General features: G+C 47.3%; 1 protein-coding gene across 3 annotated transcripts in view; it reads left to right on the forward strand.

Annotated features, from left to right (window-relative positions):
- The window catches only part of ATXN7L1 (ataxin 7-like 1), a 280,106-nt gene that overhangs the window by 214,103 nt on the left and 41,890 nt on the right, over positions 1 to 24,113 (forward strand). For all 3 annotated transcript variants that reach the window (XM_012000356.1, XM_012000354.1, XM_012000357.1), the window contains one exon: positions 5,408 to 5,630. In XM_012000356.1, coding sequence (XP_011855746.1) covers positions 5,408 to 5,630 — 223 coding nt within the window. The remainder of the gene's footprint in view (positions 1 to 5,407; positions 5,631 to 24,113) is intronic.

Genomic DNA, 24,113 nt, shown 5'->3' on the forward strand with positions numbered 1-24,113 from the left:
CAAGGAAATAATTCTGAATCACTTTTTAAATAAATCAGGTTTTTTGTTGTTGTTGTTTTTGTTTTGGAGACGGAGTCTCACTCTGTTGCCAGGCTGGAGTGCAGTGGCGTAATCCGGGCTCACTGCAGCCTCCACCTCCCGGGTTCACGCCATTCTCCTGCCTCAGCTTCCTGAGTAGCTGAGATTACAGGCACGCACCACCACGCCCGGCTAATTTTTGTATTTTTAGTAGAGACGGGGTTTCACCATGTTGGCCAGGATGGTCTTGATTTCTTGACCTTGTGATCCACCCGCCTTGGCCTCCCAAAGTGCTGGAATTACAGGTGTGGGCCACTGCGCCCGGCCAAATCAGTTTTTTTTTTTAAAGACAAATAGTAGGTAGACAGTAAGAGAGTAGCTAAATAATCTGCGCCATGTTAATGATTGAATATTACCTAACAGTTTAGCAAGTTTGTGGGAATTTGATATGTATATGTAGAATGTTAGTTGACAAAGAATAGTCAAAATATCCATTGATTACAGTTTTGTTAATAAAGCTATATGCATTAACAAAGACTAAGAAAATGTAGAGGAAAGTGCTCTTTTTCTCTAAAATTGCTTACGTATTAAATATTTTAACAATGAGTGAGGGATATAATGTACTACAAATTCTTTCTGGGCAGGGCAAATGGAATTAGAATAATTATAGGGATCTACCTTAGGCAGTCCCTTAATGAAAACATAAGACATGATTAAGCCTCAAGTGGGTGAGGGCTTGTATCCAAATGATTGTAATGTACAGCCGGAGAGCTTCACTCAGCAGCATCTTTTTGCAAGAGATAAGACCCTGCCTTCTCCTATCACCAACCTAACACACCTCCTCACCAACACAAAACTGTGTAAGTCCACTACAGGCAGGTCTTCATAGACTGGAGAAACATAGATTGAATAGGTCTTTTTGTAAAATCCACTCACTCTGCCCTACCTGGGACATCAGTTCTACCCATTTTCAAAAGCTTAGCTACAGCTCACCTCCAGAGTGAACCCCTGACCACTGACTCTATTGGTCCCTCCACTTTAATTTTTTTTTTTTTTTTTTTTTTTTTTGAGACAGAGTTTCACTCTTGTTGCCCAGGCTGGAGTGCAATGGTACGATCTTGGCTCACAGCAACTTCTACCTCCTGGGTTAAACGATTCTCCTGCCTCAGCCTCCCAAGTAGCCGGGATTACAGGCATGTGCCACCATGCCCAGCTAATTTTGTATTTTTTGTAGAGACAGGGTTTCCCCATGTTGGTCTGGCTGGTCTCAAACTCACGGCCTCAGGTGATCCACCCGCCTCAGCCTCCCAAAGTGCTGGGATTACAGGTGTGTGCCACTGCGCCGGGCCTTTAAATTCTTATACAACCTTTCTCACCTGCACCAGTAGGGGGCAAGCTTGTTCCCATAGCTCAAGGGTTGTGAGAGCCCTTCTGATTTAATTCAAACCGTTTCACAAGTAGGAAATACTGCTTTTGCCTATTTATTGCAATACAAAATCAGACATCAAACAACTAAAAAAAAAAACATATTAAGGGCAAAGGGCTGTCTTCAGGTTTTAATTAATATTCCCTCATTGCAACTTGTTCTTTCAATTGGCAATTTAAGACAAGTTTCTGAATCTAAAATATGAAACCAGGCGCGGTGGCTCACACCTGTAATCCCAGCACTTTGGGAGGCTGAGGCGGGCGGATCACTTGAGGTCGGGAGTTTGAAACCAGCCTGGTCAACATGGTGAAACCCCATCTCTACTAAAAATACAAAAATAAGCCAGACGTGGTGGTGTGCACTTGTAATCCCAGCTACTCAGGAGGCTAAGGCAGGAGAATTGCTTGAACCTGGAGGCGGAGTTTGCAATGAGCCAAGATCACGCCACTACACTCCAGCCTGGACAACAGAGTGAGACTGTCTCAAAAAATAAAATATGAAACCAAGAAAAAGACTTATCCACTGATACGGTTGTTTTGTAAGCCAGATGTGGTAGCTCACCTGTAATCCCAACACTTTGCGAGGCCAAGGCAAGAGGACCTCTTGAGCCCAGGAGTTCAAGACCAGCCTGGGAACTTAGAGAGACTTAGTCTCTGCAAACAAACAAACAAAAACAAATTGAGACAGATTCTTGCTCTGTTGCCAGGCTGGAGTGCTCTGGTACAATCACAACTTGCTGTAACCTCCACCTCTCAGGCTTAAGTGATCCACCCACCTTGGCCACCCAAAGTGCCAGGATTATAGGCATGAGCCACCATGCCTGGCCTTACCAAAAAAAAGTTTTAATTAATAATTAACTGGGGCCAGGTGCAGTGGCTCATGCCTATATGCCTATAATCCCAGCACTTTGGGAGGCCGAGACGGGCAAATCACTTGATGTTAGGAGTTCAAGACTAGCCTGGCCAACATGATGAAACCCTATCTCTACTAAAAATATAAAAATTAGTCAGGCATGATGTTGCATGCCTGTAATCCCAGCTACTTGGGAGACTGAGATCGTGAGAATCTTCAGCCTTGATTCTCCCAGGCTCAAGAGAATCGCTTGAGGTGGAGGTTGCAGTGAGATGAGATCCTGCCGCTGCACTCCAGCCTGGGCCACAGAGCAAGACTGTGTCTCAAAAAATAATATTAATTAGCCGGATGTGGTGGCACACGCCTGTAGTCCCAGCTACTCAGAAGGCTGAATTGGGAGGATCACTTGAACCTGGAAGGCAGAGGTTGCAGTAAGCCATGATCGTGCCATAGCACTCTAACCTGGGTAACAGAGTTTTTTTTCTGTCTCAAAAAAAAGGTTTTTTTTTTGTAAATTTAGCAGCAGAATGTGTCAGCCAGGACCACTAACCAGAATTCTTTCAGAAGGTGATTGTAGAATCACTGGCCTGGCCCATTTATTTTGTCCTTCATGGCACCCTTCCTTGTGATTTATCTTTGTTTACTTGCATACTTTTTAACAATTAGTTTAGTAAAATAAAATGTATCTTCATTATTCAGGTTTATCTCCCCACCTAAACCAAAAAATATTTCTGTACATGCCCCACCCACCCACCAGCAGCTTTGAGTCAGTGATAACAAGGGAGTGAATGAAGACTGCAGAAACATCTAAAGCAGTAATGGTAAAAATCAAGTCTTATTTTCATATTGGAAGCCTCTGCCGAAAAACAAATTGCTAAACAAGACATTTCTGAGAGGCAGAACGTCGATAGACTTGAAGTTAGGAGACTTGGTTCTAGTCTCAGGATTGCCGCTAACTAGCTTTAACCCGAAGGCTGGCAACTGATAACCTCATCTATCAGAAAGATCACACTAGTTGACTTTTAAGATCCAATTGTAACCTTTAGTGATTCTAAGTTCTGCATTTTCTAATTTCCCGGCTTCGAATGTTATTCACCTAGTTTCCTGCCTTCCTGAGAGGCAGCTAGGCCCATGTACTTGGCGCAGAGGCACCCTGATCCTTGAGTAGCCCTGACCTTGGCAATCATCTCACCTCTCTGGGTCTCCTTTGGCCAGTCAGCCGTGAGGAGGGTGGAGATGCCTGGCTGCTTCCTGCCTGTCTCACAGGGGTTGTAAAGGCCAGTACAATTTTACAAAGGATGAATTCCTCCAAGGAAGATCTCGCCTGAGTAAAATTGTTCAATACTTCGGCTGTTATTATTGCTCTGACATCCAGGAATCATGAGGGATGAGAAGGGAAGGAACAGGTATAAGTATCCCTTGTATTTATGGTGATTGAGTGGAAGGAGGCTTTGAAGCCATCTAGGGACCCACTTCATTCACAGATAGCACAGGAACCAAGGAAGTTTCAGTGGTAAACTGAAGGCCCAAGCCTAATACTGTATATGGGTGGTTAGAGCGGGAGCCCAGGTCTCCCGGCTCCCAGCCCTCAAAACAGAGGCCTCAGAACTAGCTCTTTGTTTTCAAAAGCTTCAACAGGATAGCTTCTGAGAACTAAGCTGTATGCAAAGGTCTATTCTGATTCAATGAGGAAAAAGTACCCTGTAAATTTATTCTGTGTAGGCAGCGCATGAGCACTGGTCAAGCAAAAAAAATGCAGCAATTGAATGATCCTCAAAAATCTGCTTCCTCCTAATTCCCATTGCATCAGAAGACTAAATTCAGTCTGCTTTGAGACAGCCTGGCAACCCATTGGTACAAGGGAGCACAGAGAAACCCCAGACTCCTGTCGCAGCTGGCCACAGGTGGGGGCTTGCGTCTCCCAGGTCAGGGTGCCTGCAAAAGCATCCAGGAAAGGTGCCCTAATGAGAGAAGGCTAGGCTCAGCTTTGGGCTGGAGAGAGAATGATCTGCCATCTTTGTCTGTCACATTTTGCATTATCAAATTCAGCCAGATTTTCAGATCTGTGATCTCTAGTTCAGGAGATCTGTTATAATTTCATTTATTTATTCAACACATGTTAATTAAGCACTAATTATATGTGAGACATAAGAAAGCCAGAGAGGACTTAGGATTTCAGGAAGCTTTGTCTTTTTTAGGGTTTGGGATTCCTTCCTGTAATCATGTACAAAGTTTTTGGATAGGTGTAAAAGTGCATTTTGCTGGGGTCTTACATTTTTATCAGATTCGCTACTCTAAAACAATTAAGAACCCCATAGTGGGTGCACACTAGAACTTTACTTCATGCATCTGCTGTCCTGGTCAGTATCCTCATCCTGCCCATTCAGTCGAAAGCACAGGGGCTAACAGAACGTGAACAAGTGACGCATCTCGCCCAGAGCTCTGGTATTCTCTGTAGAACCTCAGGAAGTTGTGCTCGCCGGCCCAAGTCCATGCCCCACATTGCAGATTCTGGCTCAAGCATTGACATCCTCCTGCATGTGGCCCTCTGTGGACCCCGCAGAGGCCATAGCAGGGGTGTGTCGACACTGTCCTCTCAGTCCCAGGACAGCTGCTGGGCCACTTCCTCGCTCGCAAAGTCCCTTTGATTCAAGCCTGCTGGTCCCTCTTACTTTAGTGCTCCTGCAGAGCGTCAGGTTCGAGAGTTTCCTGTTTGTTGAGAGTCCTGCCCTGTCCACTGCTCTGATGGACTTGTGGCCTCTGTGTAGCTGTCTAGGAATTGCTTTGGCTATGTGGGGTTATCCCACTGTTCAGGTGATACCTGGTGTCCCTCTGCTACTCCTGTGGAAGTAGTTTTGCAGAAAGATGACCTGGTAAATGCCTTCCGCGAGAACCTTGATGTTAGTTGAGTACGCCATTTGATACAGAAACCCAGAACATAAGTATTGCTAGCTGGTGGAATAGGAGCATATGTCAAGACAAATCGTCTCATCAGAACCTAGGCTTCAGGGATGCCGATGCTGCAGGGAAAGTGCTTCTCTCTGCCTGTTGTGTGTTTGAGTGTACCTGCTACAGATGCTGTGCTGAGTTCTGTACTTTCTGCCCCTGTAGAGAGAAGACACGGTTCAATGTGTAGACCTTCTCCCTCTCCAGTGTCTCCAGCCTCCAATCCCAGGACATCACTAGTACAGGTGAAAACAAAAGCCTGTCTCAGCGGCCATCACTCTGCCAGCAGCACCTCAAAGCCATTCAAAACGCCCAAAGACAATCTACTTACCTCCAGCAGCAAACAGCACACAGTCTTTCCTGCGAAAGGATCAAGGGATAAACCATGGTGAGTCAGCTGGCTGGCAGCCAGCTGCTGTCTGTCCCCCCTGCTGTTCCTGTCACCACAGGGAAACAGTATTTACCCTCTGGCTTTGTTCCTAGGAGTCACATGCAGGAATTTGGGGGACTGAGGAATGAAGGGACAGAAACCCAAAATGATGGAAAGATAAACCTAAATACTAAAAAGCATGTGGGACCTTAAGAGTACCACATGGGCCACGCTCACGCCTATAATCCCAGCACTTTGGGAGGCTGAGGCGGGTGGATCACCTGAGGTCAGGAGTTTGAGACTAGCCTGGCCAACATGGTGAAACCCCGTCTCTATTAAAAATACAAAAATTAGCGAGGCATGGTGGCATGTATCTGTAATCCCAGCAACTCAGGAGGCTGAAGCAGGAGAATTGCTTGAACCCAGGAGGCGGAGTTGTGGTGAGCCGAGATCGCGCCACTGCACTCCAGCCTAGGCGACAGCAAAACTCTGTCTCAAAAATATTTATATATATACCCTATGCCTGATGGGGAATTTTTTTATTCTCTTGAGAGTTGAGCCAAGTTGTGTCTAAGAAAAGGGTAACAGGGAAATATTTCTCAGTTCTGCAGCCACCTCTCAATTTTCTACCCCAGTGAAGAGAAGCTCTGGTGTAAAATCAAAAGCACTGACAGTCTGCCTGGTGTGGAGCAAGGCCGCGGCCCTACCCCCAGCACTGGGTCCCAGGTCCTGTGGAATAGTGGAATAGTGGAAAATCAGTGGAAAAAGAGTGGAAAATCAGTGGGAAAATCAGAGGCTTTTGACCAGGCGTGATGGCTCACGCCTGCAATCCCAGCACTTTGGGAGACTGAGGTGGGCAGATCACTTGAGGTCAGGAGTTCAAGAGCAGCCTGACGAATGTGGTGAAACCCCATCTCTACTAAAAATACAAAAATTAGCTGGGCATAGTGGTGCATGCCTGTAATCCCAGCTACTCGGGAGGCTGAAGCAGGAGAGTTGCTTCATCCCAGGAGGCAGAGGTTGCAGTGAGCCGAGATTGTGCCACTGCACTCCAGCCTGGATGACAAAGTGAGACTCTGTCTCAAAAAAAATTAAAAAAAAAAATCTGAGGCTTTTAATTCATTTGGTTATCTCAGCCCTTACTAAAAAGTCAGAAAAGGTTGCCTGTGGAACAGACAGTTAGGAAGCCAAACTTAAAACAAGGAAGATGAGTATCTTCAAATGCTGTTGGCACCCAGCTTGGAGTACTTAAGGAACTGGCTTCTGACAGCACCTCTATGCTTATCTTTCAAGCCTTGAGAAGGCAGAGAAGGGATAAGTGTGGAGTCCATCTCTTTTATGTATTTAAAGAAAAAAAGTGTTCCATCAATTAATGACAGTTAATTGCACTTAAGTTCATACCTAGGCAAGCTGTGGAGTAAAATCATCCATCAGTGGGTTTGTCACTGCACACTGGAAATTATGATGACTTAGTAAAGAGCTAATTATGTCAGATCAATTACAGAGCCTCTTGTGATGGAGTGGAATGGTATAGGCATGGCTGTGGAGGAGTTGCCTGCCACGCAGCTGGGCCTCATGGACAAGCTTTGTTCTCCTCGGGTTGTTGGGATTGCAGGTCCATCCTGCAGGAGGCTGTAGCTGGTTAGGGAAGACTCAGCCTGAGTCTGGTGGTTGCCCACCCACCGGCGATGTGAGTCTCCCAGTCACTACCCTGCAATCTGTCTTATCTGTGACCTGAGAATGTGCCTGAGAGTTTATTTACTGGGGCTGCGTGGTATCCCGATGTAACCACAAGCTCTGAAGTCACTGGCCTGGACACAAATTTCAGCTGGGTGACCTTGGGCAAGTTATTTGATTGTGTTGTGCTTCCATTTCCTCATCTGTAAAGTGGGGCCAATAATAGCTCTATTCCATGGGATTGTTGTGAGGATTAAGTGAGCTAATTTTTATAAAGCAGCAGGCACAGTATCTGGATCATAGTATATATTCAATAAATAATTTAGCATAATGTCATCGTTATTATTATTATATCATCATGAGTGCCAAAGGACAGCGCTTCCATCCTGGGATAAAAATTGACAAGTCAAATCTCTCTAAAAAATATTAGAGTAATGGCTCTTCAGACTCAGAGTGAAGATAAAAATGATTAAATAATTTATTCAGAGTCCAGAAATGAGCTACAGAGAAACAAAATAAGAAAAGCCAGGGAAGGAGCACATAAGTCAGGAGGAGACCCAGGGAGCTCGGGGAAGATCATCAATGAACGCTCCTTGTAAAAGAGCAAATGAGAGGTCTCTTGTAGCCCCACGGCACCAAAAAGCACCTGCCCAAAAGGCAAACCTTCAGGGCGACCACTGGGTTCAAATCATTGTCCACACTCAATCCAGTCCAACTCAACACACACTTCTTAAGACATGCCACAGTAAAGTCCCCTTCAGCTAGGGGCAAAAAGTGGTTTTGAAAGAATCTGGCTGGGTGCAGTGGGTCACATCTGTATTCCCAGTACTTTGGGAGGCTGAGATGGGCAGATCACGAGGTCAGGAGTTCGACACGAGCCTGGCCAGCATGCTGAAACCCCGTCTCCACTAAAGATACAAAAAATTAGCCAGGCATGGTGACACGCACCTGTAATCCCAGCTACTCAGGAGGCTGAGGCAGGAGAAATGCTTGAACCTGGGAGGTAGAAGTTGCAGTGAGCCGAGATTGCTCCATTGCACTCCAGCCTGGGCAACAGGGCAAGACTCTGTCTCAGAAAAGAAAGAAAGAAAGAGAGAAAGAAAGAGAGAGAGAGAGAAAGAAAGAGAGAAACTGAAAAAACTAGCCCAGGTCCAGAGATGAGCAACCAAGAGATTTGTAAGGAGGGAGATAGCTCGTAGTGAAAAGACTAGAGTGCTTACCTGTGGGAAGAAGAGAAAAGCATGGGTAATTTGCCATGCCTTCAAGTCGGTAAATATTCTGAGGACAGAACAAGTGGTGCGCCATGAATGAGGCCGAACCATGGACTGCAGTGGTCTCGAGACCTAACTGTCCTCACCTCCCATCTGCCTGGCTGTCGTCCATCTACCCACCACGTCCAGGAACATGTGTCCGGGAAGAGATAGAGTCTCCAAGGCTGGGAAGATTTGGCTTTGAGCCTTAGAGGGCTCAGCCTCAGTTGAGAGGTATCCCAGAGTGCAGCTCCCCAGACCTGTACTGAGCTAGGAGCAGGAAAAGCAAGTTCAAGTCTGGGCCCTGCCTCTAACTTTCTGTGTGTCCTTGAACAAGTCACTTTACTTCTCTGAGTCTCATTTTCAAGCCTGAATATTTTGAAATTCTTTTTTTTTTTTTTTTTTTTTTTTTTTGAGACGGAGTCTCGCTCTGTCGCCCAGGCTGGAGTGCAGTGGCCAGATCTCAGCTCACTGCAAGCTCCGCCTCCCGGGTTCACGCCATTCTCCTGCCTCAGCCTCCCGAGTAGCTGTGACTACAGGCGCCTGCCACCTCGCCCGGCTAGTTTTTTGTAGTTTTAGTAGAGACGGGGTTTCACTGTGTTCACCAGGATGGTCTCGATCTCCTGACCTCATGATCCACCCGTCTCGGCCTCCCAAAGTGCTGGGATTACAGGCTTGAGCCACCGCGCCCGGCCAATATTTTGAAATTCTATATCACAGTCCTATCAAAAATTCACAAAGTTCCTCACTGCTTCCTGAATTAAAGAGTTAGTCCCTCAGCCCAACATAAGGGACCCTCTGCCAACTAGCTGCAACCCCCCTAAGTCAATACTGAATATCCAATACCACCCTATTATGCCAGATTTCCCCCTGTCTCTACCCCTGCTACCTTTGCCTGGAACATCCAGCCATCTTTACTCAACATTTAATGAGCACTTATTGTAAGACTACGTGTGCCAACTCTACAACAAGCATGGGGGGTACACAGGGCCCGCTGATGTCACACAAGCACCTTTGTGCAAATTAGAAAACGGTCTGGTTGCAGGCCTGTACCAAGTGCACAGTTGACTAATGGCCTTCATCCCCTGCTCACTTCCTTAGCCAGGCTTCCTCTCCCAGTGCATAACCTATACAACTGTACACTGCAGCCCTGGAGATACAAAGTTAAGATACAGACACTGTCTTAGGGAGTCTGTAAATAGAAACATAAGCTAACACAGTACAAAGTGATAAGGACTATGAGATCAGTAGCAAAGGAGAAGGGCATCTAACCCAGGCTGAGGACTCAGAAAGGGTTTTTTCAAAAGAGGTCACTTCCGGCCAGGTGTGGTGGCTCACACCTGTAATCCCAGCACTTTGGGAAGTCCAGGCAGGTGGATCACGAGGTCAGGAGTTCAAGACCAGCCTGACCAACATGGTGAAACCCCGTCTCTACTAAAAATTCAAAAATTAGTTGGGCGTGGTGGCGTGTGCCTGTAATCCCAGCTACTCAGGAGGATGAGGCAGTAGAATCGCTCGAACCCTGGAGGCGGAGGTTGCATTGAGCCAAGAAAAAAAAAAAAGGTCACTTCTGTTAAATTCAAAGGACAAGTAGTAGGGAGGAGGTAGACAAAGAGAATGGGATTAGAATGGTAAATTTTTAATGTTACGTCTATTTTACCACCAAAAAAAAAAAAAAAAAAAATTCTAACTAAGAGAGTAGGAAGGGTGTCCTAGGCAAAGGGAACAGAATGTGCAAAAGTATTTGCATGTGGGGAGAGGCAGGATGTGAAACTGAGTAGGGGAGTGAGGCCCAGATTATGAAGTTCTGCTGTATGTGTTAAGTTCAGGAATTTGGACTTCACCCTGGAAATTGCAAAGAGGCATTAAAGGAGCAGTTTTATGATGTAGTCTGGTCACCTTGAAAGCCATGTAAAAGGATGGCTGGGGGGGTCACACAGGAAGCATCAAGATGTCCTGGGTGAGGACATTATATCACCCAGGCAAGGCGTGGTGACAGCCTGGTTCCAGGCAGCGATGTGTACGGAGGGGCTGGGTGAGATAAATATTAAGGAGGGAAAACTCCACAGGACTTTGGGGGTCATATGTAGGGCTGGAGTACAAGGGAAGGGATTAGGACAGCTGAGTTGTGGTCCTGCCGCTTCCTCAAGGGAAGGACAGTAAGGGCCAGAGTTGAGGGAGGGAAGGGAAGGATGAGTTCAGCTGGGAAGTCAGTGGATTTTGAAGTGGCTGAGAAATATCTACAAAGAAATGTGAGTGGGCACTGAATGTTTGGAACCAGGGGTCAAGAGATAGGTATGGACCAGGACTAGAGAGTCATCAGTGTAGACGTGGGCATGGAAGCTGTGGGTATAGATGGTGCCTGCCAGGGAGGTATATGGTGTGAGAAGAACAGAGGCCAAGGGTGGTGCCATGGAGGATTGGGACAGGGAAAGAGGAGTCTGAGGGCGCTGGTCTGCTAAGCCCAGGGTTTCCACAGCAATCATTCCCCTTCTCTCCTGGCCAAAATCCTTACCATTCTTATTGCCCATGTCACTGGCTACCTTCTCTCAATGCCCTTTCCTTATTCACTTCCTCCTTGCCAACAACCTGATATGCTCTCGCCTTTCTTTTAATCCCCAGAGCACTTAATTTTTACTTCACATGTGACACTTTCTCTGGTCAGCCATAGACTCCACTTCCTGTCTTCCTCCTGCTCAGTAGTTACTGCAGGGCCTCCTGTATGGTCACCTCTCACCAACTCAACAAGCCTGGTACTCGTGTCAGTAAATATTTGTTGAATTGAATGAAATGGATGTGACCATCGAAAGGGATTCTAAGATTTCCATTCCTGGAGATGGCTGACCTTTTGTCTAGAATTGTTTAGACTAGCACTATCTGATAGAAATGTAATGTGTGTCACACATGTTAATTTTACATTTTCAAGCAGCCACATTGGAAAAAAGTACAAAAGAAACAGGTGAAATTAATTTTTTTTTTTTGAGTTGGAGTCCTGCTCTGTCACCCAGATTGGAGTGCAGTGGCGTGATCTCGGCCCAAGCAACCTCTGTGGCCTGGGTTCAAACTATTCTCCTGCCTCATCCTCCTGAGTAGCTGGGATTACAGGTGCCCGCCACCACGCCCAGCTAATTTTTGTGTTTTCAGTAGAGACGGGGTTTCACCATCTTGGCCAGCCTGGTCTTGAACTCCTCATGATCCATCCGCCTTGGCCTCCCAAAATGCCGGGATTACAGGCGTGAACCACCATGCCCAGCCATGAAATTAATTTTTAATAATAGTCATTGGCCGGGCATGGTGGCTCATGCCTGTAATCCCAACACTCTAGGAAGACGAGGCAGATGGATCACTTGAGATCAAGAGCTCAAGACCAGCCTAGCCAACATGGTGGAACTCTGTCTCTACTACAAATACAAAATAATAATAATAATAATGGTGGTAGCATTCCCCAGCTACTCAGGAAGCTGAGGCAGGAGACTTGCTTGAACCTGGGAGGCAGAGGTTGTGATGAGCCAAGATCCTGGCACTGCACTCCAGCCTGGGCAACAAAGCAAGTGAGACTCCACCTCAAAAAAAAAAAAAAAAAAAAAAAGTTTTGTGCCACATAAAAGCGTATTAGTCAACAGCAGTCCCATAAGATGATTATACCATATTTTTACTGTAACTTTTCTACATTTAGATATGTTTAGACACACAAATACTTACCCTTATATTACAGTTGCCTACAGTATTCAGTACAGTCACATGCTGTACAGGTTTGTAATCTAGGAACAAGTGGCTGTACCATACAGCTTAGGTTCAAGCACCTTTTATACTTGACAGGACAGAATCCTGCCCAGACCGGCAAGAAGAGGGTGATCCATCGGAAAAGTGGAACTGGTCACCCTTTTTTTTTTTTTTTTTGAGACAGGGTATAGCTCTGTCGCCCAGGCCAGTATGCAGGGGTTTGTGTTAGTTCACTCTACGACGTTAGCATGATGAAATCACCTATCATTGCATTTCTTAGAACATAGCCCCGTCATGAAGTGACACATGACTATTTTATTTAATCTAATATATTCAAAATACTATCATTTCAACATATAATCAGTGAGATAGATTACATTATTTTCTTTTCATAAGTCTTCAAAATCCTGCATGTGTTTTATTACACTTACAGCACATCTCAATTTGGACACTAAATTTTCATCAGAAATATTTGACCCATTTTTAGATTTCATAAAAACTAGAGATTATAAAATAGATTGACATACCCAAGTTGTTCTAAATAGACTTAAACATTTTCTAATTACTGAATCAAGTATCTGTTCTTAAATTTCAATGAACTGAGCTTAAATGAAATTTGAAATCTCATTCCTCAGTCACAGTAGCCACTTTTTATTTTACCTTTTTATTTTATTTTATTTTATTTTTTTGAGACAGGGTCTCACTCTGTCACCCAGCCTGAGGCTGGAGTACAGTGGTGCGATCTCAGCTTACTGCAGCCTCAACCTCCTGGGCTCAAGTGATCCTCCCAACTCAACCTCCCAAATAGCTGGGACGACAAGCGCACACTACTGTGCCTGGCTAATATTTGTGTTTTTTGTAGAGTTAGGGTTTCACCATCTCGAATTCCTGAGCTCAAGGGATCCACCCACCTCAGCCTCCCAAAGTGCTGGGATTACAGGTGTGAGCCACAGCACCTGGCCCCCACAGTAGCCACATTTTAAATGCTCAGTAGCCTGAAGTGGTTAGTGGCTGCTGGATCTAGACACATAGGCCACTGACTCTGGGTGGGGCCCTCTGGTTTTTACAATTCAATGGTGTGTTAATTGGGCTCCTCTAATCTCTTTAAAAGTTATACTCCCAACAGGAGTTGCTAAATTCCAGCTCCTTTCTCCCCTTGGCCTGGTGCTGCTGGGTCTGTGGTGGAAACAGACCTGGAAGACCTCCATCAGGCGGTGCAGAGAGCCCCCTGCCTAAGTTCTGTTCCATTGCTCCAAGTGAGCTCTGTATCGCCCCCTCCTGGCCAAGAAAGCATAAGCGGTGCCAACCCATGCTGGACCGTGGCCCTTAGATTAGATTTCACAGCAGGTTAGGGCTGCCCTTTCCAAATAGCTTAAATTCACACGTACAGCAATGAAAACACTACTCTATCAGGCTGACCTCCTGGCATTCCAGCACAAGGTTAAATGGTCTGTGGTTTTGTTATTTTCTCCTTTATGTGGCTGAGTAGGTTTAAAAAAAAAACTGCATTACAAGAAAGGGGGAGGCCGGCGTGGTGGCTCACACCTGTAATTCCAGCATGGGAGGCCGAGGCGGGTGGATCACCTAAAGTCAGGAGTTCAAGACCAGCCTGGCCAACATGGCAAAACCCTGCCCCTACTAAAAATACAAAAAATTAGCCGGGTGTAGTGGCAGGCACCTGTAATCCCAGATACTTGGGAGCCTGAGGCAAGAGAATCACTTGAATCTGGGAGGCAGAGGTTGCAGTGAGCCAAGATCACACCACTGCACTCCAGCGTGGGCGACAGAGCGAGACTGTCTCAAAAAAAAAAAAAAGAAGAAGAAAGGGGAAAACACAGAGAGCATTGCCATGTTACCAGGTTTGTCCCCTGCAGAGCTGCCTGACAGCACTCACAGGCTGCCCAGCATCCCCAGCCCTGCACTCAGCCTCTCAGAGGCCCCTTCCACTGTTTCACTGTCCTGACAGTGGGGACCACCCCTACGGGAGCCAGAGGTCGGGGGTACCTGGCCACCAGCCCACAGCGTTGACATCTATGTAGTTGATGACAGTAGAGGGAGGTGGGCAAGATGACTCGGTCCCCAGGTAAAAATCAAGAAAGAGTTATGGCTGTTTGGCTGTTTTGAGCTACAATGAGCATTTCAGCCTTTACTTATGAGTCCCCGCTCAGCCATGGGACCAGACCCTGGCACAGTGACCGAGTCAGCCAGTCTGACTCTCCCAGCTGCTGTCACTTCGGCTACCCTGGTCTGGCCTGGCGAATTGATGGGGAACTCAGACCCATGGATGTAGGCTGAGGTGGGTAGGAGGCAGAGAGGAGGTAGGAGGAGGATTTCCTCCCCTGGATGGCTTGTTGCCTTCTCTTTGGGCCTTATCAACCCACACGTGTGTGTTGAATGCTAAATATGCTCAGCTATTAAAAATGCAGGAGATGAGCCTGCTGCTCCAGGAGGAAAATGAGCCAAAGCAAAAGAAAAATCAGCAGGCTCCCTGGCCTCCCGTGCGTGCCCTGCAGCAGGTGGGGGAGGGCTCCCTCTCCCCAGGTAGGCGGGGCTCCTCTGCAAATGCTTGGAATTACCAGGCGGGTCCTCCCAGAGTGACTGGGGCTGAGGGAGTGGAAGTGCTCTGGAAGTCTTCCCAGCGCTTTATGGAGAGGGAAGCGATCACTGAGAGGCCCCGGCCAGACGCCTGTGGGAGAAACTGGGCGGCTTATCTCTTCCTGCCTGGTGCTGGCATGAACTGGGGGCAAGACCAAGGCTCAGGATTGATGGCTCCCTGAAGACACAGGGAGTCATCTCAGGCTGTGAAATACGAGCAACCCGAGGAGCCGCAGACACTGCAAGGGCCCTACCCCTGTGACTGCCCTGCATTCCTCAGCAGGATTCTTGCAGTCGCCTCTCCCTGGCCTCCTTGCCCCTCGCTCTGCCCATCCTCCAGTCCACCCCGCACACCCCACCAGAGTGATGTGAGCCCCTGCTCTGCCCACAACTCTTTGGTGGCTTCCACTTGTCTGCCTACAGAGTAGAAGTTTAATGTTTTTGTAATGGACTTCAGGGGGAAGGGGAAAGAGAGGGTGGGGAGGTAGACAGACCAGAATATTCAAGCATCTGGGGGCTGCAGGCAGGGGCATAGTGTCCCTTCCAGGACAGGGAGGCCATGGGAATTTAAACGTGTAAGTGCTGCCTGCTCACTGGGTTTTCAGATGAGCAAAGGTAAGGACAATGGACAGCTCCTTGGGTGTAAACTGCAGCCAAACTTGTGAAGTCACAGAAGTGCTCAGAAATAGGGAATCCAGCCTAGGGAGGGAAAGTAAGACCAAGATAGCTGGGGAAGGAAGAAAATGGCCTGAAGCGGCCAGGCGCTGTGGCTCACACCTGTAATCCCAGCGCTTTGGGAGACCGAGGCGGGCGGATCACTTGAGGTCAGGAGTTCAAGACCAACGTGGTGAAACCCCATCTCTACTAAAAATACAAAAAAAAAATTAGCTGGGCATAGTGGTGTGTGCCTGTAATCCCAGCTACTCGGGAGGCTGAGGCACAAGAATTGCTTGAACCTGGGAGACAGGTTACAGTGAGCTGAGATTGTGCCACTGCACTCCAACCTGGGCAACACAGCAAGACTCCATCTCAAAAAAAAAAAAAAAAAAAAAAAAAAAACGGCCTGAAGGAAAGAAGAGGGATGAGCCACAGAGATTAGTAACCATGGTCCTTTGTGGCTGCATAGCTCATTATGATTTTTAGATGTTTTCATAGCCCAATCCTTTATGAGCCTAAAGACTATTTTGTGATGAAGATAAGAAAACAGAGGCCCAAAGAGATGAAGTGATGGGCTGAGATTACATACACAGTGGGACAGCAGAGGAGCTGAGACTTGATCCCTGGCCTTCTGGCTTCCAGTGCTGCAATAAAGAGCACTACCCTCAATATTGCCTGACGTCAAGCCCATTCTGCCCTTCATTTTGTGGAATGACCTGGGGCAACCTTTCTCAGCCTCAGGCTTCACATCTATGAAATTGGGGGTGGAGATTAAACACGGTATTGCACGTGAGTGCATAACTCACTGCTCACACGTGGTAGGTGTGCAGCATGTGCCGCTATGAGCGCACACTTCACCTTTATCATCGCCCAGTCTCTTCTCAGAAGAGGAGAGGCAGCACAGCCCGATCCCCACCTAAAGCATTTGTTCTTACCGAGCATTGGTGGGGTGCCAGTTTGGTTTTTATTGTGTTATGTGATTTAACCTCCACCGAGAACATTAATTCATTCATCAAACATTTATCGAGCCCTTCCTAAATGCTAGATAATGTATAGGCTGCTGGGATAATTCCAGAGCAACATGTGTACTGGGACGGGGTTCCCATTGTCAGACAGCTCACAGTCTGGTCAGGACACATAGATGTAGAAATAAAACCTTGCCATAGGACATGATGAGTGCAGCAGAAACACCCAGGAAGGAACAGCAGGCACTGGGAGAGAAGAGGCTGTTTCCTCCGGATCTGGACAGATGGGGGAGTGTTCACCCGGAGAATGGGGGAGGGCACACCAGCAGGAGAGCCCGGCCCACGGAAAGGCACAGAGCCAGGCCGGAGCACTGGTGTTCAAGAAGTAAGAAGTCCAGAGAGGCTAGGGGAGAAGGTGGCTGGGGCAGGAGGGGTGGGGTGGGCCAGGCTATGAAGGTGGTACTTGGACCTCTGGGCCATGGGCCACCCACAAAGCCTTTCATGGTCAGATTTGCATTGGTAGCTGAGTGCAAACAGATTAGAACACACAGAAAGGCCAAGCCGGAAAGGTTGCAAGCGATGCTGAGGCCTGGACCTTTTAACAGCTGTTTAAGAGGTGGACTTTAGTCAGATTCACTTGTGAGTGACTGAATGTCGGGGAAGAGTCGGTTTTTAAATGGATGCTGATGTTAACATAGTTTTTCGGTTGTTGTTGTTTTTGTTTTTGTTTGTTTGAGACAGAGTCTCCCACTGGCTTGTAGACGGGAGTGCAGTGGCACGATCTCAGCTCACTGCAGCCTCCATCCCCTGGGTTCAAGCAATTCTCCTGCCTCAGTCTCCCGAGTAGCTGGGGTTATAGGCATACACCACCCGGCTAATTTTTGTATTTTTAGTAGAGACGGGGTTTCACCATGTTGGACAGGCTGGTCTCCAACTCCTGACCTCAAGTGATCCACCCACCTCAGCCTCCCAAAGTGCTGGGATTACAGGCCTGAGCCACCGCACCCGGCCTGATGTTGCTAACATAGAGTTTAAAAAAGAAAAAGTCTATTTAATTTGGGACAAAGAATATTCTGAGTTTGCTATAGGTCAGTGTGAAGACTAAACTTTTTTTTTAATATGGCAAAAATGCCATTCAAAATAAACGCTTGAAGGTTTAAAAAGAAAATGTGCTTTGTTTTCTGGATGGAGGTGGTTCAGGTGCAAGGCTGCCTGGCCAGAACTGGATTCTAATACCAAAAAAGGAAAAAGCAGAGTGAGTGAGTGATGCCCAGGGGAGGGAAGGTGCTCCTGGGGGCTTTTCCTCTGGCAGGAAACTGGGAGCAGCAGGTGTCAGGGTACCTGGCCAGAAGCTGGAGCACTGATAAGTAGCCTGGGATGCTTTGCCTTTTCCTTATCTCTCAGCGTGCTCAGAAAAAGCTTCTTGAAGGCCAAAGGCTTAGGATGGCAGCCCAGGGTCTCTGCTCAAGGTGCCAGCTCCCAGCCTTCCTGGCAGGGGGATGGAAGGTGTTCTGTAAGGAGTTGCCCTGTCTCCCCTTGGGTCAGTGTTTCCTCCAGCACTGTTGGGACACAGTAACTGTCTGGGCTGTACTGGCTGGAAGGCACTGCAGACAGAGCAGCTTGCAGCTCGAACAGCAGGAACCAATGACCTCTGGTGGCTGCCGAGGGGAGCACTCCCGCTTGTTGCTCCAGAGCGGAGCCTGTTCTGGGCCAGTGCTGGGTGGGGACAGGGTACTTGGGGCTCTGCCTCACCCTGCACCAGCGCTCCCTGCAGAATCAAATTGCCTCCTAATCTCTACATTCTCAATTCCTATCCTCCCAGGCTCTGATACCATTTCCTTATTGATGTGAATTTCAATGGCCATTCATTGGAATTGTGTGGCTCTTCGTTCTCATTTGCGGAGGAAAGGCACTGAGCAGGTGCAGTTGATTAGGTCTAGGGTTATCCTTAAAACTCTCCTGGACTCTACCCAAGGCCACACTACTGTAGGCACAGCTGGTCCCAAAGGCAGCCTGTGCAGCATCATATCCCCTACTGCATGAGGGTTCGATTTTTTCTTTTTATCTTCTCCTCTTCTCTGACTTGCTGACTTTTTCACAGTCCTAGGGCACTAGGACTCCTCAGGAATGTCAGGACACTTAGCACTCCTTATTCACCCAGCAGGTTTGGAGACCACCTTCTGCTCATGCCCTGGGAAGCTGTGAATAACAGAAGTACAAGAGAGACTAACAGACCAGCAGGGAGACCTGCACTGGGGCCTCCTGCTTTCAGAAAATTGGAGCAGCCTAGAGGGGGGCTCATAGAGTTATTTCTCTGGAAGGCATCTTTGAACCAGCAGAGAGCCCCAATGCCTAATATACTTCAGGGTTGCAGGAGACAATATGTTTGTGCCTGAGGAGGCTGGAGTTCCTCCTTACTCCTCTTCCAGAATGTCCTATCCAGATGGGTCCTTTAACCCCTAGTCCAGGCTTAGGCAGCGTCTGGAATACTAGAGATGGAGAAGCAGGTGGGCTTGTGAAGTAGGGCTGACAGGTCCTGGAAAAGGGTCATTGAATCTGGCCCCACCTCATTCTGCCTTTCTTCCTCACTGCCCCACCCAGAAGGAGTCCTCTAATCTGCATGAATGTGGAAGGCTGCTGCTCCCACCCTGTGCTGGTGCTTCTGCCTCCACCCTGTCCACCCCTCCTTCCATGGTGGGACCAGAAGGGACTAAGGAAGCAGAAGTTTTGTGATGGTGACCATGATTTGCACCCCACATATATACCCTACAAGTATAAGGTGGATGAGGGCAGATGCTGGGATCCTCTGTGCCCTTTTTGTTTAGTTACAGTTTATTGAGAGTCTGCTATGTGCCTGGCACTATGCTAGGCACTTGGTATCTATTACCTCACTTAATCACTTCAAATATCTCTTGTTATCTTCGTTTGACTGATAAGAAAACTGAGGCCTGAGATAAGTTAGGCAGGGCAGCCACATATGTTTGTATGGGCTTTGCACTGCGTGAGGCCACCCCACCAAGGCAGGAAAGTGAAAGCAGTGCTCACTCCTTACTAGGCCAGCTGTCCTCTTTCTCATTCTTAGAGTCCTAATAGGCTCACTGAGGCCCTGAAACAGGGTAGCCAGAAGGCTGTGATACTGTAATGCATCCAGCAACAGAAAAGGCAGGATTTGAGTCTAGGTCGGTCTGATTTGAAAGCCTATATTTCTAAACCTTATCCTCAACCATCTTCCAACACTCCACATTCTATAAATTTGCCAGAATATTGACAAGGCACAGACCTTCAATTCAGTCATACTTGTTCTCACTGGTTTTATTTGATTTGCTTCTGGCCGTTTTTACAATTCTTCCAAGTCAGCTTGTTCATTTTTCCTCCCACCTAACTGACTCGGGAGGAAATCCCACATCATTCTTCACAGCAGCTAATCATCTCTTAACCCAGTTGAGGAGGAAAGTCTTAGCCCATCGTCCAAGTCACTGATGAAGACACTATGACCTTCTTGGCCGGCAGTGGGTCCCTGTCGAGCTCTGCATGGTACCACTCTAGACTGAAATTGAGCCCTGCCAGCCCATTTTTCTTTTGTCTCTGCTGCCAGCACCACTCACCTGATAGCTGTGTGGTCTGACCACATTTCCCCAGTTTACTGAAGGTGTGTTACATGGGAGAGAATCCAAAACTGTGCAAAGGCCAGGAGAGATTAGACACTATGCCTCCTCTCTAACCACGAGGCCTGACACTCAGCCACAGAATAATATTAGATTTATCTGGCAGATGTTCTTATTTACCATGCTCTGTGGTTGAATACCTGTTTTCTGTTTGCTAAAGATGTTTACAGATAGGTCTTCTGAAAGTTTTCCCAATATTTTTCCAGACACACACGCAAAAATACCATTTATTCACTTGTCAGGATTTATGCAGTATCAACTGTATCTGTCATACCACGGTAGGAGGACTTTGTATCTCTGTTATTTACCCTGATTCTTAGTGATTGCCTGCCCCTCAGCCTTCTCGAATCTCCCAAGTATTTCTTCAACTTAAAGAATTTAGATTGGATATAAATAATTTCCTCATAGTAGCCGCCAAAAAACATCCAAGAGAGCCAAATTGAATTCCTTCTCCAAGGGCATTTTAAAAGAGGGTAAATTCCTTTTTATTTGGGATGACTTAATGCTATCACTGCTTGGAAGCCAAGAGGCTGGGTGATATGGCCCTTCTAAGGCTCTGCCAGTGAGTCAGAGATTCTTAAATTTCTGCCAGGCCAGCAGCATAAGCACATAGGCTTTTGTCGAAGGAATTGGTGGAGGAAATCAGACAGCTGAGAACTCTCATCACACACAAAACCCACAGCACAAATACCATATGTCTTCAGGCTCCTGCCTGTCAAATTCATCTTTACCCTGCTCTGGTAAGTGAAGAACGGCTGGCAATAATTTCTGCAGACCTAGAGACATTCTGAACCATTCTCTTAAGGCATATCTGTTGATAATCAAAGAATAGATCATGATCACCAGGAAAGTGTAGCTGGCAGAAGGGCAGCTGGCCCTGCGGCACATTGGTGGCTCTTGCAATGGCACCGTCATGAGTCTCCACCTCTGTTCTTTTGCAGACATCACTGGGCAGGGAGGGGAATCTGCTTGATGCCAAGAGAACCATGTTTCTTAAAGCCAGAGGACCCGCCTTGATCTAGAAAGATAAATTCAGACAGGCCAAGCACAAAGGAAGAAGACGTGGGCAACTAAAGCAGCACAAAAGAAACAGAGGTAGATATCGCCCCCATGTAGCAAGGGGGATGAGGGAGGGTGTTCTCGGCATTGGGTTCCTTTCCCAGGACCGAGACAAAGGTTCAGAGATGATGAGGAGAGAACTACTCCCAGTATATTAGACACAGCAGGGGAACAGGCTGCAGCCCTGAGCTCCCTGAAAGAGTTCATCCCAAGCGAACAAAACAGGCATTATGAAAGCAGCAGGGGGAGAGTGGGGACTCATCTTTCCCTTTCAAACACTGCTCCACAAAGAAAGGACAATCGTAAGTTGATAAATGCAACTAATTGTGCAACTTTGGAAAGGGTGAACATGCATCCTTTAGACTGAAGAGAAAGGAACTTTGAACGGCTTTGGCTAAGCTCGGGGGTAACTGCCAGGCTTGTTTGTCACCTAAGCAAACAGCGTAATAAATTGCTGAGTCACCCATCAGGCTCTTGCCAACTCACCACCCCCTCCCAGGTCTCACCACCTGCACATGGAGGTGTTACTGTGATTAGACACAAAGAAGATGGGAGATGCCCATACTGTGAAAGCAGGGGTTAGAACCTTTTGGCTTCTTTCCAAATGGAAAAAAAGTCAAACCTGTCATTCAGGGTCCACAGCCATCTGGAAGAGGCATGCCCAAGGCTGGGACACTTTCCTGGCTGGGGAAGGTGACAGCAGAGGAAGTAAGGGGAATGCATACGGGGACAGTGAGAGGAAGCAGAGGACAATTCCAAGATGCTGGCTTCCCTGTGACTGCGCTGTCCCCCTCTCTGCAGCATAGGCACACGTGGGATCTGTGCGTATGGGAGGTAGGGGGTGGGGCTCTTAATAGGCTCTTATGAGGCTGGGCGCAGTGGCTCACACCTGTAATCCCAGCACTTTGGGAGGCCGAGGTGGGTGGATCACGAGGTCAGGGGTTCAAGACCAGCCTGACCAACATGATGAAACCCCATCTCTACTAAAAATACAAAAATTAGCTGGGCGTGGTGGCGGGCGCCTGTAATCCCAGCTACTCAGGAGGCTGAGGCAGGAGAATTGCTTGAACCCGCGAGGCAGAGGTTGCAGGGAGCCGAGATTACACCACTGCACTCCAGCCTGGACAAAAGAGCGAGACTCCATCTAAAAAAAAAAAAAAAAAAAAAAAGGTAGGCTCTTATGTCAGCTGGATCTTTTTGCTCAAGAAGGATCATCTCTGGGATTGGCTTTCCAGATTCTGTGGCACTGTCCTGTGACCGTTTCCTCCTTTGCTCTCTCAGTTCAGGACCTTGGGGCTGTTGCCAGCTGTAGTGAAGAAAGACTGGCCCGATGGCTGGCATGTATACTGGGGAAGAGGATGGCAAGGTCAAATGCCTTTCCCGCCATCACTCAGCTGCCTGCTTCTGTGTCTTCTCAGTCCAGGCCAAGGCAGGTTCCCTTCAAGAGAAAACCCAAAGGTTTTGAGGGAGAGAAGGGATACCAAAGAAAAAGTATCAGGGACGGCTCCAGGTTCTCCTCCTTCACTCTTCTAAGCCCTTCCCCATTAGCTAATGAACACCCTTAGAACACACCCAAAAGAGCTCAGTCTCCCTTCTCTCCTCCTGCTAAGTCCTTTTACCTAACATCAGAGGTGTTTACTCAGTGGCCCAGCTCCTTACCGACTCACCTGGTCTTTGAAATCTTTGAAACATTCATGATCAGACTTTTTTCCCCAACGCTTCCCATTCTTCAATCCAGAGGACTGCACACCAGGCTGTCTTTCCTGTTTCTGATGGGCTCCAGTTTCGCATCCAGCTGAGTTCTGGAAGCATTGACAGTAGAGTATGAATGGGCCATACTCATTATATAGTGGAAAAAATTCCAAATTAGGAGACAGTCACAGACATTAGCTGGCCTGGCCCAAGCTCAGTTATACACAGTTGGGAAGGAGTGTCACCAAAGAGATGAGTCAACTGGCACAGTTCCAAATGTTGGGACCTGGTGCACCTGTGCTCGTGTGGCTGCCTTAAGGAGCACATTCAATGCCAGACATTGACTTTAGAGGAGAAACGCAGACTGTGCTGTGAGCATTTGAGGGCTGCTTGACTTGTTTTTTTTGTTTTTGTTTTTGTTTTTTGAGGCGGAGTCCTGCTCTGTCGCCAAGCTAGAGTGCGATGGCACGATCTCGGCTCACTGCAACCTCCGCCTCCCAGGTATAAGCGATTCTCCTGCCTCAGCCTCCCAAATAGCTGGGATTACAGGCATGCGCCACCACACCCGGCTAATTTTGTATTCTTAGTAGAAATGGAGTATCACCATGCTGGTCAGGCTAGTCTTGGACTCCTGACCTCAGGTGATCCACCCGCCTCAGCCTCCCAAAATGCTGGGATTACTGGCGTGAGTCACCATGCCCAGCTGGTTTTTTAAATGTATTTCCATTTGTACAGTTGCTCTGGATTATTCTATCCCAGGCATCATATCTTTGTCTGCTGAAGGCCTGAGGGCCTAACATCTACATAGGGCATTTTTCACAGAAACTAGAGGCATTATATTAACTCGTACCAGCTCATGCAACAAGAACTAGATCTGCAACTTGCAAGTTCTAATTTCCTTTCCTGAACTAACTTGGCTTCACAAAGAAATATTAATACATCACAGAGGGCTGCCCAGGTACTAGAGCACCTTCTCTTCTTACTAGCTGTCCGTGTGTTCATATCAACACTTGAAGTTTGATTTTTTTCCCTAAAGAAATAAAAGTCAACAGATCAGAACAAGGGTGAGAAATTAAATCAATAAATCTTTTTGAACAGAACAGATTCTTCTAATTTTCTTTTTTCCAAGACAGGGTCTCACTGTGTCACCCATGCTGGAGTACAGTGGTGCAATCCTAGCTCTCTGCAGCCTCAAACTCCTGGGCTCAGGTGACTCTC

Source organism: Mandrillus leucophaeus, unplaced genomic scaffold (assembly GCF_000951045.1).
Source record: "Mandrillus leucophaeus isolate KB7577 unplaced genomic scaffold, Mleu.le_1.0 Scaffold627, whole genome shotgun sequence".
Classification (NCBI taxonomy): domain Eukaryota; kingdom Metazoa; phylum Chordata; class Mammalia; order Primates; family Cercopithecidae; genus Mandrillus; species Mandrillus leucophaeus.